Genomic DNA, 13703 nt, shown 5'->3' with positions numbered 1-13703 from the left:
GAGAGAGAGAGAGAGAGAGAGAGAGAAATGCCAATCTTCTTTGTTCTTATTCCCCAAATTTACTCAGTTTCCATATAGACCAAAAAGAAAAGGGTAGGCATTATCTGATGACATATATAACAGTAGGTTTAGGGTTCTTGATTACCTATTATGGTCGACAATTTTTCAAACAATGCTCTACCTTTTAGTAATTTTATCATTAACAACAAGCTGCCTTTTAAGCTATTTGTAATCCGACCGATATTTGTTACTTTGGCTATCATTAATCCTTGATTATGATTTACTTAATATATATAGTTTCCCTAACGATATTTTAGACAAGATAATTTATGAAGTTAAGGGAAAGGAAGATCTTACTATTCCTAAGGGAATGTTCCTTTTCTAATACCATCTTATTACAGTTTGATTTGTTCATGTTAACTCGGGATGTCATATGAAAATTACACCCAAAATAGAGGGTGTCGATCATCAAATCATTAAAATATAGTGTGTTGATTCAGACTTTCTCTTTAAGGTCAGCTACTATGCGAGATTACAACATCCATGAATTCTAAAACCCTGGGACAGGGCTTGTCAGATTCACCAGGAATTGATCAAATACTTTCTCACTGGTAATTATCACATGCTCTCTTAGAACACACAGTTCTTCAAACTTCTGACATATATAAATCCGTACTTTTCTGATGGTCTCCATTTAATTATGTAAATGCATTAATGAGGTCCAGTAAAGCAACAAGATACACTGCAAGATCATGTGTTGAATCTATTTTGTTGAGAGGATAAAAAAAATAATCCAAATCTGAGGTTAGGTTTTTGTCTAATGTAGGTGCAATGTTCATATATAGCTGGAAGTAATTATACATATATATATCAATTAGCTCGATCTCTTCCACGGATAACACGGCTAATAATTGTCCTCAATGTTAGGGATAAGTTTCTTTCATCCCAACGGTGAGCTATTTGAAATGTCTTCCATTTACTACTCATAATTTAGCACTCATGCTGCTAATTAAACTTATTACACTTTATAGTGGAAAACAATAGCAAACTAATTAAGTAGGTGATAGAGAGACTTACTGACATGTTGGCTTCTAGAATCCCTAGCTATTTATTTATTCACATCAAATAAAATTAAGCAGTTGATGCAGGAGAAGCATGAAGTAGGGTGCAAGCCTACATATATACACATTTATAAAGAAAGTACTTATATATCCTAATCTGAGAAGGATGTGATTGTTTCGAAAATGAAAAAAAAATAATCATTAGTAAACTTATTAGGAACACTAGTCAAGCAAAAGAAGAAAAAAAAATGAAGGAATTATATTCCATTTATCTAGAGAAAATTGTTAAGAAGACAAATCTTTCAAACAATACCAAAAGATTGATGATTTAAGACTGTAAATTAACTCTTCGGCATCAATTAAAAGTGATTAGTTCCTTGGACCTACTAAATTTCGTCCAATTTTTAACTTTTTAACTGGCTACATCACAATCTTTGTCCTATTCAATAACAAGTGAAAAATAATTCTTGCATGCAGTGGCATCTAAGAACATTTTCCTAGAGATGTTAGATGTCACATCATGCATGCATGCATGCATGCCTGCCCTAATTTATTCTTACGCTTCTCCTAAATTTCAGCTCCTCAAGAAAGTTGGGGAAAAAGATCACTCATTGTCCACTTTCCTTGACAAGCTGAAAGCATTTCCGACTACAATAATAATGTGCTTGCATGCTGTTTGTTTGCCAAAGGAGTGACAAAGAATGCCATGCCTATTCTTTTCCTTCTCTTTTGTTCCTTTGGATCTTGTGCACAAGTAGGAGCACAGGATTTAAACACTAATTTTAAGTCAGCAAGCTTCCATCTATGTAATGTCATTTCAATTGGACAGTTTGGATCCCTCAAAGCTCTACTAGGGCTTGATAGGATGGATGCCTAACATGCATGGACCTACAAATGCTCATGAATGGCTTCAATCAGAACAGAACAATACTAGTTCACTACTACCACACCCTACAACACACACACACACACACACACATATATGCTGCATGTCTCATCTCCAATGCCCTAATAATTTAAATACATTTAATTGGCTCAAACAGAATGGTTGGTGGTGAGATGCACAAATATATATATCTTGATGTGGTTGTAAAGTCTAATCCTACAGATGCATGTTGCCTTCAAGAATTAACCTCATTAATTATCCCCATCTCTTCTGGGGGATTGCTTCACTTTTAGGTTAGCAAGAAAGGGTAGGGATGAAGCCATTTGAAACATTAATAGGTGACTTGGCATGTGTTACATATAGCATATAAAAATCACCATCTTCTAATAGCTTTTAAGCTTTTAAAATAGTTGGTGAATATTATGGTATTAAGCAAATGGCCGAGTTTGAATCTTATCAAACAATTTGTCATTTAAAATATATTAAACTTCCACCTATTTAAATCAAGTGCACTTTCTGGGTCTATTAAAATATCTTAGTCTCGAAGTAACAAGAAGTATTAATATAAAATATAAAAATTATTATTATTTAATCATTGATGAATTAACAACATGCATAAATATTATTGATCACAGCAAACCAGACAACATTCACCTATTAAAGAAACTGGAGAACAGCTAGTTCCAACACAATTCATTTGTCTACAGATAATGCATACAAAACTAATTTAGATGGCCTTGTGAGTGAATATGTAAGGTTTTTACTATGTTTTTTTATATATTTATTCTTATATCTCCTCATCAATGCTATAAAAAAAAAGCTTAGTTATATATATAAATACGGTACAAGGATGGATGAAAGCATGTCACTTGTACATACCATTTGCAAGTCAAGTTGGTATGACAATTGAAGAAATATTTTATAATATTCTTTGCTAATCTAGTGTAATATATATTCTAATTAGTTATGTCAAGAGATTATGATTTGCAGTGAAAGAAATTGGATTGTTCTTAGATTTTCAAGGTGTAATAAGAAGAAGAAAAAGTATTAAAATAGGAGTGTTATCTATTCATGTTATAGAGTTTTATCATTCTCCCAAGGATGCTACATATATCGTCGTAATTAATAATGCAATACTCAATATTGCAAGACAATAATAACCTTTTAGCTCTGTTTTTTTTTAATAACGTATTAAAATGCAATGTGTTAAAAGTTTTATATACATTGTTTTAACCTTATCTAACAATTTAAGTTTTTAATTAAATTTATCTATCTAACACTCTTTAAATAAGAATAAAGCTAGTTTTCAATTTCGAGGTTATTAAATCAATGAATTGAGGCTCTACATAATCATAATACGATACATCTAGGTTTATGGTAAACTCAAACTAAGACATAGTATATATAACTAACAGTTCATATCAATCAAGAATATTTTACTTTACTTTTGACTCACGTTTCCATGTTTGACTTAACCTAACAAGTTATACTCAATAATTATTCACCGGTGTGAGCCAACACCTCCTAGAATCCAATCCTCTACTTTTAACCAAACCCTTTCTTTTACTTTTTCTCTCTTTTTTTTATTTTTTTTTACTTTTTGTTAAAAGGTTTTGTTTCATCCTCTTTTTTCAAACATTATCTAATAGTTTAAGCTTTTAGAGTAGTTGATGAGTTAAAACAGTTCTAGAGCACATATAATATATTCAAATTCCACCATGCTTATTTTTATTTGAAAAATATACAACTCCACTTAGTTAAATTAAATCCACTTCTTATACAAATAAAAATGTGTCGACCTAAAAATGAAGGAAAGTGCTAAAAAATAAAATATAAAAACTATCGTTCTCCAACAAGTCACACTTTTAAAGTAGTAAGTGAGTTAATAAATTTGTACATGTTCTCATCAAATTAATGTAGGATTTGATCGACAAGATGACAAGTAAGCATCTGCGCAAAGCAAAAGAAACTTTTAGTTTTCAAAATAGCAAAAATAGGCCTTTGTGTGATTCTTATATAAATTATTTATATTTTATTATAAAAATGTGTGCATCTAATCTAAAAAAAAATGAATGCATTCAGTTTCACAAACTCAATCTCACCGTTACGAAAACCTAAGAACTTTTTTGTGTGAAAACTGGCATCCAAAATCTAAACATAAAAAATTTTAGAGAAAAAAAATAATAAAATAATATTTTAAGAATTTTATAAATCACATCCTATATTTTATCTATTTTGTGATTCACATCCAGTATTTTAGAATTTTGTAACCCAACCCTTTTTTGTCCTATTATTCTCATTTAACGCTCTAGGTTAATATTTTATCTTCCTCCTTTTAATAATCATCTAATGATTTAATCGATGATTATTAAAGAGAGGCAAAGGAGGAGGACTAGAAGGCAAATTTTCGATCGAAGTAAGGACAGAGAGCGCCAAGTGGCATTAAAATGGAGCATATTCCAACATCTGGAATGCGGGGGATCTTCCGGAAAACTATAGTTATGATTGATGTGAGCATGACCATCCAATGAAAACGATGCATGGGCATTTAAATCGTAGTCATCCTCCATCTCCATCTCCATCTCCATCTCCATGTGCGAGAATTCCATCCAAAAATAAAATAAAATAAAATAAAAACTTTCCCCATTTGGAGAATCATCCTCACATGTTTCCCGGGTCCCACACACACCTCAGACTTCATTCTTTGGACTTGGAAATAAGGTGCGGTTGTTTAGTCTTTCATCAAAATTGACGTCTTAAAAATTAAAAGAAAAAAAAAAAACTATTTACTTATTCCGACCCACTCATCAAAGCTATTAAGTAAAGGGTGTCTATTTTCACTTGTTCACCTTATCCTCTATTTTAATGAAATTATGGTTTGCCTCCTATATATTTACGGATTAGGTTAAGTATAGATATTTTATTTCTGAAGTAACTAAAATACCCTCAGTATCACTTGATTGAGGATATTTTTTGTAATTTTATTAGTATAGTAAACTTAATCTTAAATATTTAATTAATTTTAACTAATAGATCTAATAGCATTGTGTTTTCTTACACATATTCACTAAATTATACGGCTCGATATATAAATAGTAAAAATATAGGGTGTAAATTATAATTTCATTAAAAGATACTGATTAAAATTAGCTAGTTTATATAAACCGTCGAGGTGTTCGGTGCTTTTACTGTTCATAAAATTACTGAACTATTCAACGGTTTATCTTATATATAAATTGTTGAACAATTTAATATTTTTTTAGACGAGTTATAATATAGCAATTGAGCCGACAGAAATAGATGCCTCATTCTTAATAATTTTTGGTAGGTGAACTAGAATAATAAATAATTTTGTAAGGAGTCCTATTTAATTTTTCTTACACTAAAATTTATCTTCTTATATCTCAATTAACTCAACGAATTATTTCTTTTTAATTTCACCTATGCTAAATATAGTGTTTTGGTTGGAGTCCCTACATGGACATGATAAGAATTTTTGCCAAGTTATTTTGTAGTCATATGTTAACTTAAGTTTTTGGATCAAATGATTTTCTAATTTGATACCATGGGTTCAAATCTTATTAGCCCATTTTTATTTTCTAACTTTTAATATTACAGTATAATGGACCTCATATTATATTATTTATTATCTCTCATTAGTTATCTCCTGCAACTCCATAACTACTAACACAACTGTTGTGAATTGAAGTTTAATTACATTCATTATTTGCCACCAAGTTACCACCTTTGTGGTAATACACTGAAATCTTATTGATGGTACTTTTGGTATTTCCCATAATATAATTTTTCTTTTCTTTTTTATAGTTGTTTAATGGGTGATTTAATTTGTGCTACTTCTTGGATTAATTGTCAACCAAAATTACTGTGGAAATTAACCCATTTCTTATTAGTAGATCACTAGTCAAAAGGTTAATATGTTCCATGAAAGTATTCCTAGTAAACTAAAGAGAGAGGTTTCCCTTTTCCATGATAAGACCTCCAATTAGTGTTCACCAAAAGGGAAAAAGAAGTCTTCTCATTTCTTGGTCAAGATAAGAGACAAGGTTGATGAGGGGCATAAGACATGTCTCTTTCACAAAGATAGGGTTATTGATATGGTTTCGAAGGAGAAATTTAATTTCTACCCAAATCCACAAATATTTCGATCTCAGCCTCAGATCGAGTCTTATAGATTTCTTTGGCCCACAAATCTCTCCTATCTATTTAGCATTTAAACTTTTTTATTTTTATTCTGCAGATCGACTGGAGACACCTCAACAGTAATTGCCTAACTTGGATTATATTATTGCATGGTTTTCCTTAGAAAAAACCTATTATTATATATATGCTTAACTTTTTCGAGTAACCAATGAGTTTAAGTAAATATCTTGATTTTAAACTTCTCCTCATTTAAGTCAAGTAGTCTAGTATTAAGTATAACATAATTAAATCACAGTTCTCTATTTTAATTTAAGCTTGTAGAATAGTCCGTGAGTTAATATGCCTAAATATATCTTAACGGTAATTGTCTAACTTGGCTTATACTATTATATGGTTTTCTCGCTTAAATTTTTTGAGTAACCAGTAAGTTTAAGTAATTATCTTAAATTTTAAACATCCACTTATTTAAGTAGAGTAGTCTAGTATTGAGTATAACATAATAGAATCGTTGTTCTCTATATTAGTATAAGCTTATAGAATAGTCGGTGAATATCAAATACACTTATAATGATAAATCTCTACGTTGGTTTATACTATTAGATGATTTTCCTTGAAAAAGATACTTATCATTATATATATGTATAAATTTTTTGAGTAACCAGTGAGTCTTAAATAAATATCTTGATTTTAAAACGTTCCCTCATTTAAGTCAAATAGTCTAATATTGAGTATAACATAATAAAAAATCACTGTTCTCTATATTAGTTTAAGCTTGTAGAATAGTGGTTGAGTTAATATGCACAAACTTAGATTCATTTATAGAGATCCCAAGTATTAAGTCTTAACATTTCCAAATTAACATGGCCAAGTGCATGCATCAGCCGTTTAATTAGGACTCCATTAAATCTACAATTACAATTCTCTCTCTCTCTCTCTCTCTCTCTCTCGAAAAGAAGCTATAAATGTAAAACAATTAATTAATTCGACAAGAACTCTCTCAGAAAACAAGCAAACAGCAGAAAAGTACCAAAATTCTACAATACAAGGGCATAAGGGCCAAATGGCATCAATCTGTAGCTCAAAGCTTGCAGGTTTTTGGTGGGTCCAAAAATGGAAGCTATTTAAGTAAAGTATTTGGAATGTAGCTAATAAATTCTTGGGCCCTAATGGTGAACAAACTGCACGAAGGAACTGTAAGTATCAAGGAAACATAAACATCTAAACGTGACAGCTAGGTAACCATGTGGTAGGGCAAAAGAGTTGTCAGCTCTCTTTTTTTTTTTTAATTTTCTTACCCCCCTTATAATGAATTATTTATGGCCAATTTGATCAAATTTGTGGCAGCAAACCTTCCAATGCATGCTAAAAGTTTGGACTAGAAACTGGTGCTATGTCTTTTTGCTTCTGAATGCAAATCTTAAAGGAGGATATATTCACAGAGCCCGTTCAAACAGCATTCTATTCCGTTCGAACGAGGTACTGAAGAAATTTTAATTGCACTGGTAACCTGTTCGAATGCCTTTTAAGCTGTTGGAATGTCTGTCGCAATTATAAGTCCGTCAAAGTTTGTTTTGAGAGAATTTTGTATTCTTTTAGCACATTAGGGTTTTGGATTTCTTTTCTCCGAATTCTTAGCTCAATGAAAATAGTATTTGTGTGCTCTCAGTACTGTATTAGGAGAGTTATTATCTTTATTAGAAGAAGTTAGTTTTAGCTTAGAATAACTTCCCTTTGATCTCAGTTGTGTTTCTATTTCTTATTTATTCATAAATAAGATATGATTCATTCGTGAATAAATCTCTGATTGATTATTCAAAGCTAATCGCCTGATTGAAGAAGAAGATAATTCAGAGATAAGAGGTTATGGATTATTAAATCATAGTAATATGATTATACTAAAATTTAAATATTGTTTAGCTATAAACTATATATAAGAGATTCCTATTTGATATCTAAGGCTTGCTGTACTTTGACAATCCAAATTTTCATTTTGTTTCATCGTCATATATTGTTGTATGAATCTTGAGGTGCATTTAATAGCTAAGAAATCTTGGACTTTTAGAAAAACAATTCAAAGATTAAGAAAAGAAATCGATGTTGATCCTCTGATAATGTGTCCGACCATTCGACAAGGACGTACCGGAGAATAAAAACCCGTTTTATGAAGGAAGCTTAACATGTTTAACACAAACATTAATTATATAATAATTAGTACAAGTTTAACACGACATTTTGAGACCTCTTATAGGGACCCTAGGCATTATTCTGTCTTCAAGGCGGGGCATAAAAGCATAATGCATATATAGTCAAATAGTAAAATTTTTGGCCTAACAATTCAAAATTAATCCTTAAACATCCCACCGTAACTTGAACTTAGTGCTCTAGTCATAAACCCAAAGACTAAATTATAAGCTAAACATATATAGGTTAAATCGTTCCTAATGCATATATTAAAGTCAACTCTAAAAAGAACCACACACACACAGAATATAACGCTCTGATAAAAGACCAATTCAAACCTGGAACCATGTTCGTCTTATCTCTAATAATATTCCATCTCCATTATGGTTGCGAATAATTTTGCTTTGAAACCAAGCATAAAAAAAATGAACCATAATAACCGTATCATAGCACACACGTCAATCTTCTTAAAAAAAGCTGCTGCTCCTCGCCTCATCATTGGAGTATCCACAATCTTGACTGTTGAGACTTAATTAGTTGGACTGCCAACCAGTAGAATATTGCCACAAACAATGGTTTTCCAACAAAGATTGCATCAAAACTGGCAGTAAGTCCTATAAACAACAAGATTAAGACATAAACCTGTGATCTGAACCATAGAAGCATTAGTTCTAAAGTAGCCTGAATACATCAGTTGCTGTAATAGTTAATCCACCACAAGAGTCACAACACTCTGTAAGCAATTCACTGCAGACTCATTGCTGCGCGCATTGCACCCTCTGCGCACCACCAGGCATGTCGTCGTCCTCGTCGTATGCCTCCTGCGCCTGTTGATTTTTCCTCCGCATCTCCTCCTCGATGTTAACATCATGTAGCGTTGTCTCCTCGCACTCATCTAGCTCCATATCGGTCATTTGTGACACGGGCTTAGGTGGGAGAACAGCTTCCAGAGCTCGGCACTGCTCCGGAGTCAGTGAGTCAGGGAAATCCACAGTGAAGTGGATGTAGAGCTTCCCCTTCATGAAGGGCCTCTGGTACATCGGCATACCTTCGTCGTTTATCGCCTTGAATTGATCTGCACACAATGGCATCAAAACAATAGTGAACCGATAACAAATACAAAATTGAGAAAGAATCTAACTTGGAGAGTGGAGACTAGGCAATACCAGGCTTGACGACTTCCCCAGGGTTTGATTTGATGAGCAGTTGCCTGTTATCCAAATGGGTCAGAACAAACTGGAAACCGCACAATGCTTCGGTCAGAGACAATGTGTGCTCGACAAAAAGATCATCACCCTTTCTCTTGAACTTGGGATGGTCCTTTTGCTGGAGAACAAATGCAATATCTCCAGTAACGGTGTCAGGCTGCACATAAATCATCAATCCAGTTAATAGCCAAGTCCAATAACATTTGCGGTGTTAGCAAGAATAATAACAATAGGATGTACCGCTTCATCCGCCTCCCCAGGGAAGGTAATCTTCTGGCCATTCTGCATCCCCTTCTCCACCACAACTTCTAGCACTTTCTTCTCCTGGACAACTTTCTCACCCTTGCATTGTGGGCACCGATCCTTCTCATTGATCGTTTCACCAGTCCCCTTGCACTCGTTGCAAGGGTGCTGCATTTGCTGAATCATGGAAGGGCCCAATTGACGAATTGAGACTTTCATACCTGAGCCCTGACATCCAGGGCACTTCAGCGATGCACCAGACTTCGAACCCTTGCTGTCATTGCATAGATGAAGATGAATCAATATCAGACTAAAATGACAAATCAAACACATGCAATTGCACAAAGGTGGAAGAGGGCTCACCCCTTGCACTTGGAGCAGATGACATTGCGAGAAAGAGAAAGCTTCTTCGCGGTGCCATTGTAAAGATCTTCTAATGAAACTTTAAGCGGATGTATTACATCCTCTCCCCTTCTCTGCCTTCTGCCTCTGCTGCTTCCACCTCCTGTTATCCAAATCAAGGATGCAATTTACCAAGTATAATAACATAAAAGAATCGAAGTTCATCTGCAAACAAATGGCACATACCCCCAAATGGGCTCCCACCAAAGAAAGATTGGAAGATATCAAATGGGTCATGGCCTCCTCCACCACCCATCCCTTCCTTAAGTGCATCCTCGCCATATTGGTCATAAATCTCACGCTTCTCAGGATCACTTAGAACCTCATAAGCTTGGGCCAACTCCTTGAACTGCAAACAAGCACATCCTACTAATTAATCGCAAAAAGGAGAACAATGTTATCTGAAAGCATTCTAAGAGACAAAACCGTCGTCTCTAATAACTTCATACTCAGAAATCATGAGAATCGCAAGGTAACCTTGTTCACGGGAGATTTAAGTAACTAATAAACTAAATAAATAATAAGATGGTTCCCAAGTTTGAGGATGATTGTGTACAGGTTGACATCGAATACATTAGAAAAATAACAAAGCTACAAACGTAGCCTGACAGAAACAAACAAAACGTAAGTGCTACACACACTACAACAAAAAGGCGTCGACTTTAGTAGTTAGAGGCCCACAATTTTACGAATAGCAAGCATTATGAAACTGCTCAACCAAAATTGATCAAAAGGTAAGGAAAAGAACAGAACCTAACGGCATTGGATGCAAAAACACCTCGCATCGCGATAGTGAGAAAATTCTTTTTAGGAAAATAAGCTAACTCTCCAGGGATCGCTACCAAAGACATGAGAAATAGCAAATCACTAACAAATGAAGCCGATATGGCACCAATCTATCAAATCTTAGTAGAATAAAAGATCCACGAGCTCAGATAGGATCAGGAAACACCACAAAAACAATCCAGATTAGAACAGAGCGATCCATACCTTCTCGGGATCCCCACCCTTGTCGGGGTGGTTCTTGATGGCGGCCTTACGGTAGGCCTTCTTGAGGTCATCCTGCGAGGCGTCCTTGGAGACCCCGAGGATCTCGTAGTACCTCGTGTTGTCGCTCTTCTTCGGCGCCCTTCCAAACATCTCGGAAATCAAAGCCTAACCCTAACTTGATGATCCAAACACGCGTTATAGAGCGCGGCTGAATCGATCGCCCCGATCGAAGAGGAGAAGAGGGAGAGGAATATAAGAATGCGGGAGAGGGAGGAAGGGTCGAGGGACGAGAAGGCTCTAGAGGGGTCGAGGCTTGCGGGAGTGGATCCCGTGCGTCGGATGGAGAACGGACGGCTGAGGTCGGGGATTCTAGACGCTTCTTGGGTCTTTTTCTTCGTTGTAGGTTTTTGAGGAAGCCCCCTTCTTTTTATTTTTATTCTAAGTTAATTGAACTTTAACCCGAGTTTTGGCTTCATTTCATAAATAAAAAACTAAGAGTTGTACTTTTACTTCCCGGGTCTTGACTAAATTATAATTAGTTTTTTATCCTAATTAATTAAATTTAAAGATTTTTATTAGAGATAAGTTAAATATTTTAATACCCCTCTAAAATTTATAATCTTAATCTAATAGCTATAATAGCCAATTTTCATACTCGATACTAATTTCTCAATACAGATTCTAAAACTACATTAAGTATAAAAATATTGACATATTAGTTAAAAAGATTTGATTATCTTTTCTCACGTGAAAATTTCTCTTTTAGATATAATTATGATAGATATAATTATATATTAATTATAAGAGATATCATTAAATACTAAATAATTTAAATTTGATTCTTTGAGATAGACTTTGATTTAATTATGATTCTTTATCTCTGTATGCTATTAAATTTAATTTAAATTAATCTTAAACTAATGAGATATATATATAAATAAATAAATCAAAGAGATAAAATTTGATTAAACTTTCATCGAGTTAATTATAAAAAGATATCAATATTCTTATTCTCATGTATATACATTACTCGCAGTTAAGGATATATGTCTTTTACTTGATAAATTATTGAGATAATATAATTGTCATAAAATAATGTGCAAAATAAAACTAATTACCTATTGAACCGATAAATCGTAATATCTTCTAAATTTTTAGCATTTTTATTATATTCTTGAGGATTTTAACCATTAAATCTTCATCAAACTGAACGATAAATAACTACTTGTATGCTATGAAAGAAATGCTCTAGAGATAAATATATAGAGTATTGAATAAACTTTTGAATATACTTGTAGCTACGATCCCTATTTTTTTTCATATAATTCTTATTTAAGAACCTCCTCCGTTAATTTAAATAGTACCAGCAAAAGAATATTCCATTATAATATATAAAATAATTTATAAATATATAGATTACTCATGCCTTCTTCAGAGGGATAAAGAGGAGGAAAAATAATAGTGAGAATATTTTAGTAATTTGATCAATATATGTTAGTTAAAATTATAATGTCGCCGCCTAGCACGGGTACGTGCACGCCCATGCGCCCACACGGCACGCGCGGCGCACGCGATTGGTCGAGCGGGGCCCGTCACGCACAGATACACTCATATGCCTATATAATCATGACATCATCCAATAAAGCATGCTAACATATTTATACTCACATAATTCATCACCAAATAAATAATACTATTAACCAAATAAACTTGTTAACATATTAATATTCAAGTCCACAATAATATACACTAGACCACTACATAATCTGGTGGGGACATAACTGATCAATAATTGTATCCTCAATAATAAATAAATAACACGTAGGTATCATGTCATAACTGATCAAATGTATATAATTCTTGACAATGTATAAATAAATCTCTATGTCATACCATCATTATAACTCTCTCTCAAATATGACACATATGATGCATGTCGACCATGACCATGCTATAATATCAAATACAATCACATATGATATATATTGACTACTCGATAATCATGTATATTAGATGATAATGAAATCATATGCATTTCTCAATATCTCAATCATTAATGTCATCTCTAAATGTCATCATCATACTAGACTACTGTGCACAATTGACACCCAATACCCGATCTTAACATCATGCCCGAAGACTCAGAGCATATTCTGTCATCCACAAAGAGTATCTCAATCATAACCATACCTTGTCATCCGCTAAGGTTATCAACATTCATCCAGACCGGGCATCCTTCTAACTGATAGAAACCCGTGATGATAATTTGCCACATATGCCCTAACAAACGGCATATGTCCGAATGTCTGCTACGCATATAGACTAATAACCTCGGACGTAAGGCCACAGGATCGCGACTATGTCGATCGATCAATCATCCACCAAGTGCGTCCTAACCCTCGCGCCCACTCGGGTATCCTCACGCTTTCTATCAATTATCTTATTAATCAAATTTTATATTTTTTTTTCTAAATGACAGACCATATGTATATATCCAGTATGATAATAAGTCAATGCATATCAAAATTTTAGGTGGATGAGGAGTCAAAAGAGATATAATGCGATGCAATC

General features: G+C 33.5%; 1 protein-coding gene across 1 annotated transcript; it reads right to left on the bottom strand.

Annotated features, from left to right (window-relative positions):
* Positions 1 to 8865: 8865 nt before the first annotated feature.
* Positions 8866 to 11572, bottom strand: LOC140796433 (dnaJ protein homolog). Its single transcript, XM_073149469.1, has 6 exons — positions 11133 to 11572; positions 10329 to 10491; positions 10104 to 10245; positions 9738 to 10014; positions 9456 to 9654; positions 8866 to 9364 (listed from the first exon to the last, which is right to left on the bottom strand). Exons 1-6 carry the CDS (start codon positions 11280 to 11282, stop codon positions 9045 to 9047), a joined length of 1251 nt encoding a protein of 416 aa, XP_073005570.1. The 5' UTR covers positions 11283 to 11572; the 3' UTR covers positions 8866 to 9044.
* Positions 11573 to 13703: the final 2131 nt, after the last annotated feature.

Source organism: Typha latifolia, chromosome 10 (genome assembly GCF_019914945.1).
Source record: "Typha latifolia isolate L0001 chromosome 10, TyphaL0001v2, whole genome shotgun sequence".
Lineage (NCBI taxonomy): Eukaryota > Viridiplantae > Streptophyta > Magnoliopsida > Poales > Typhaceae > Typha > Typha latifolia.
This window is presented reverse-complemented; position numbering and strand designations above follow the sequence as displayed.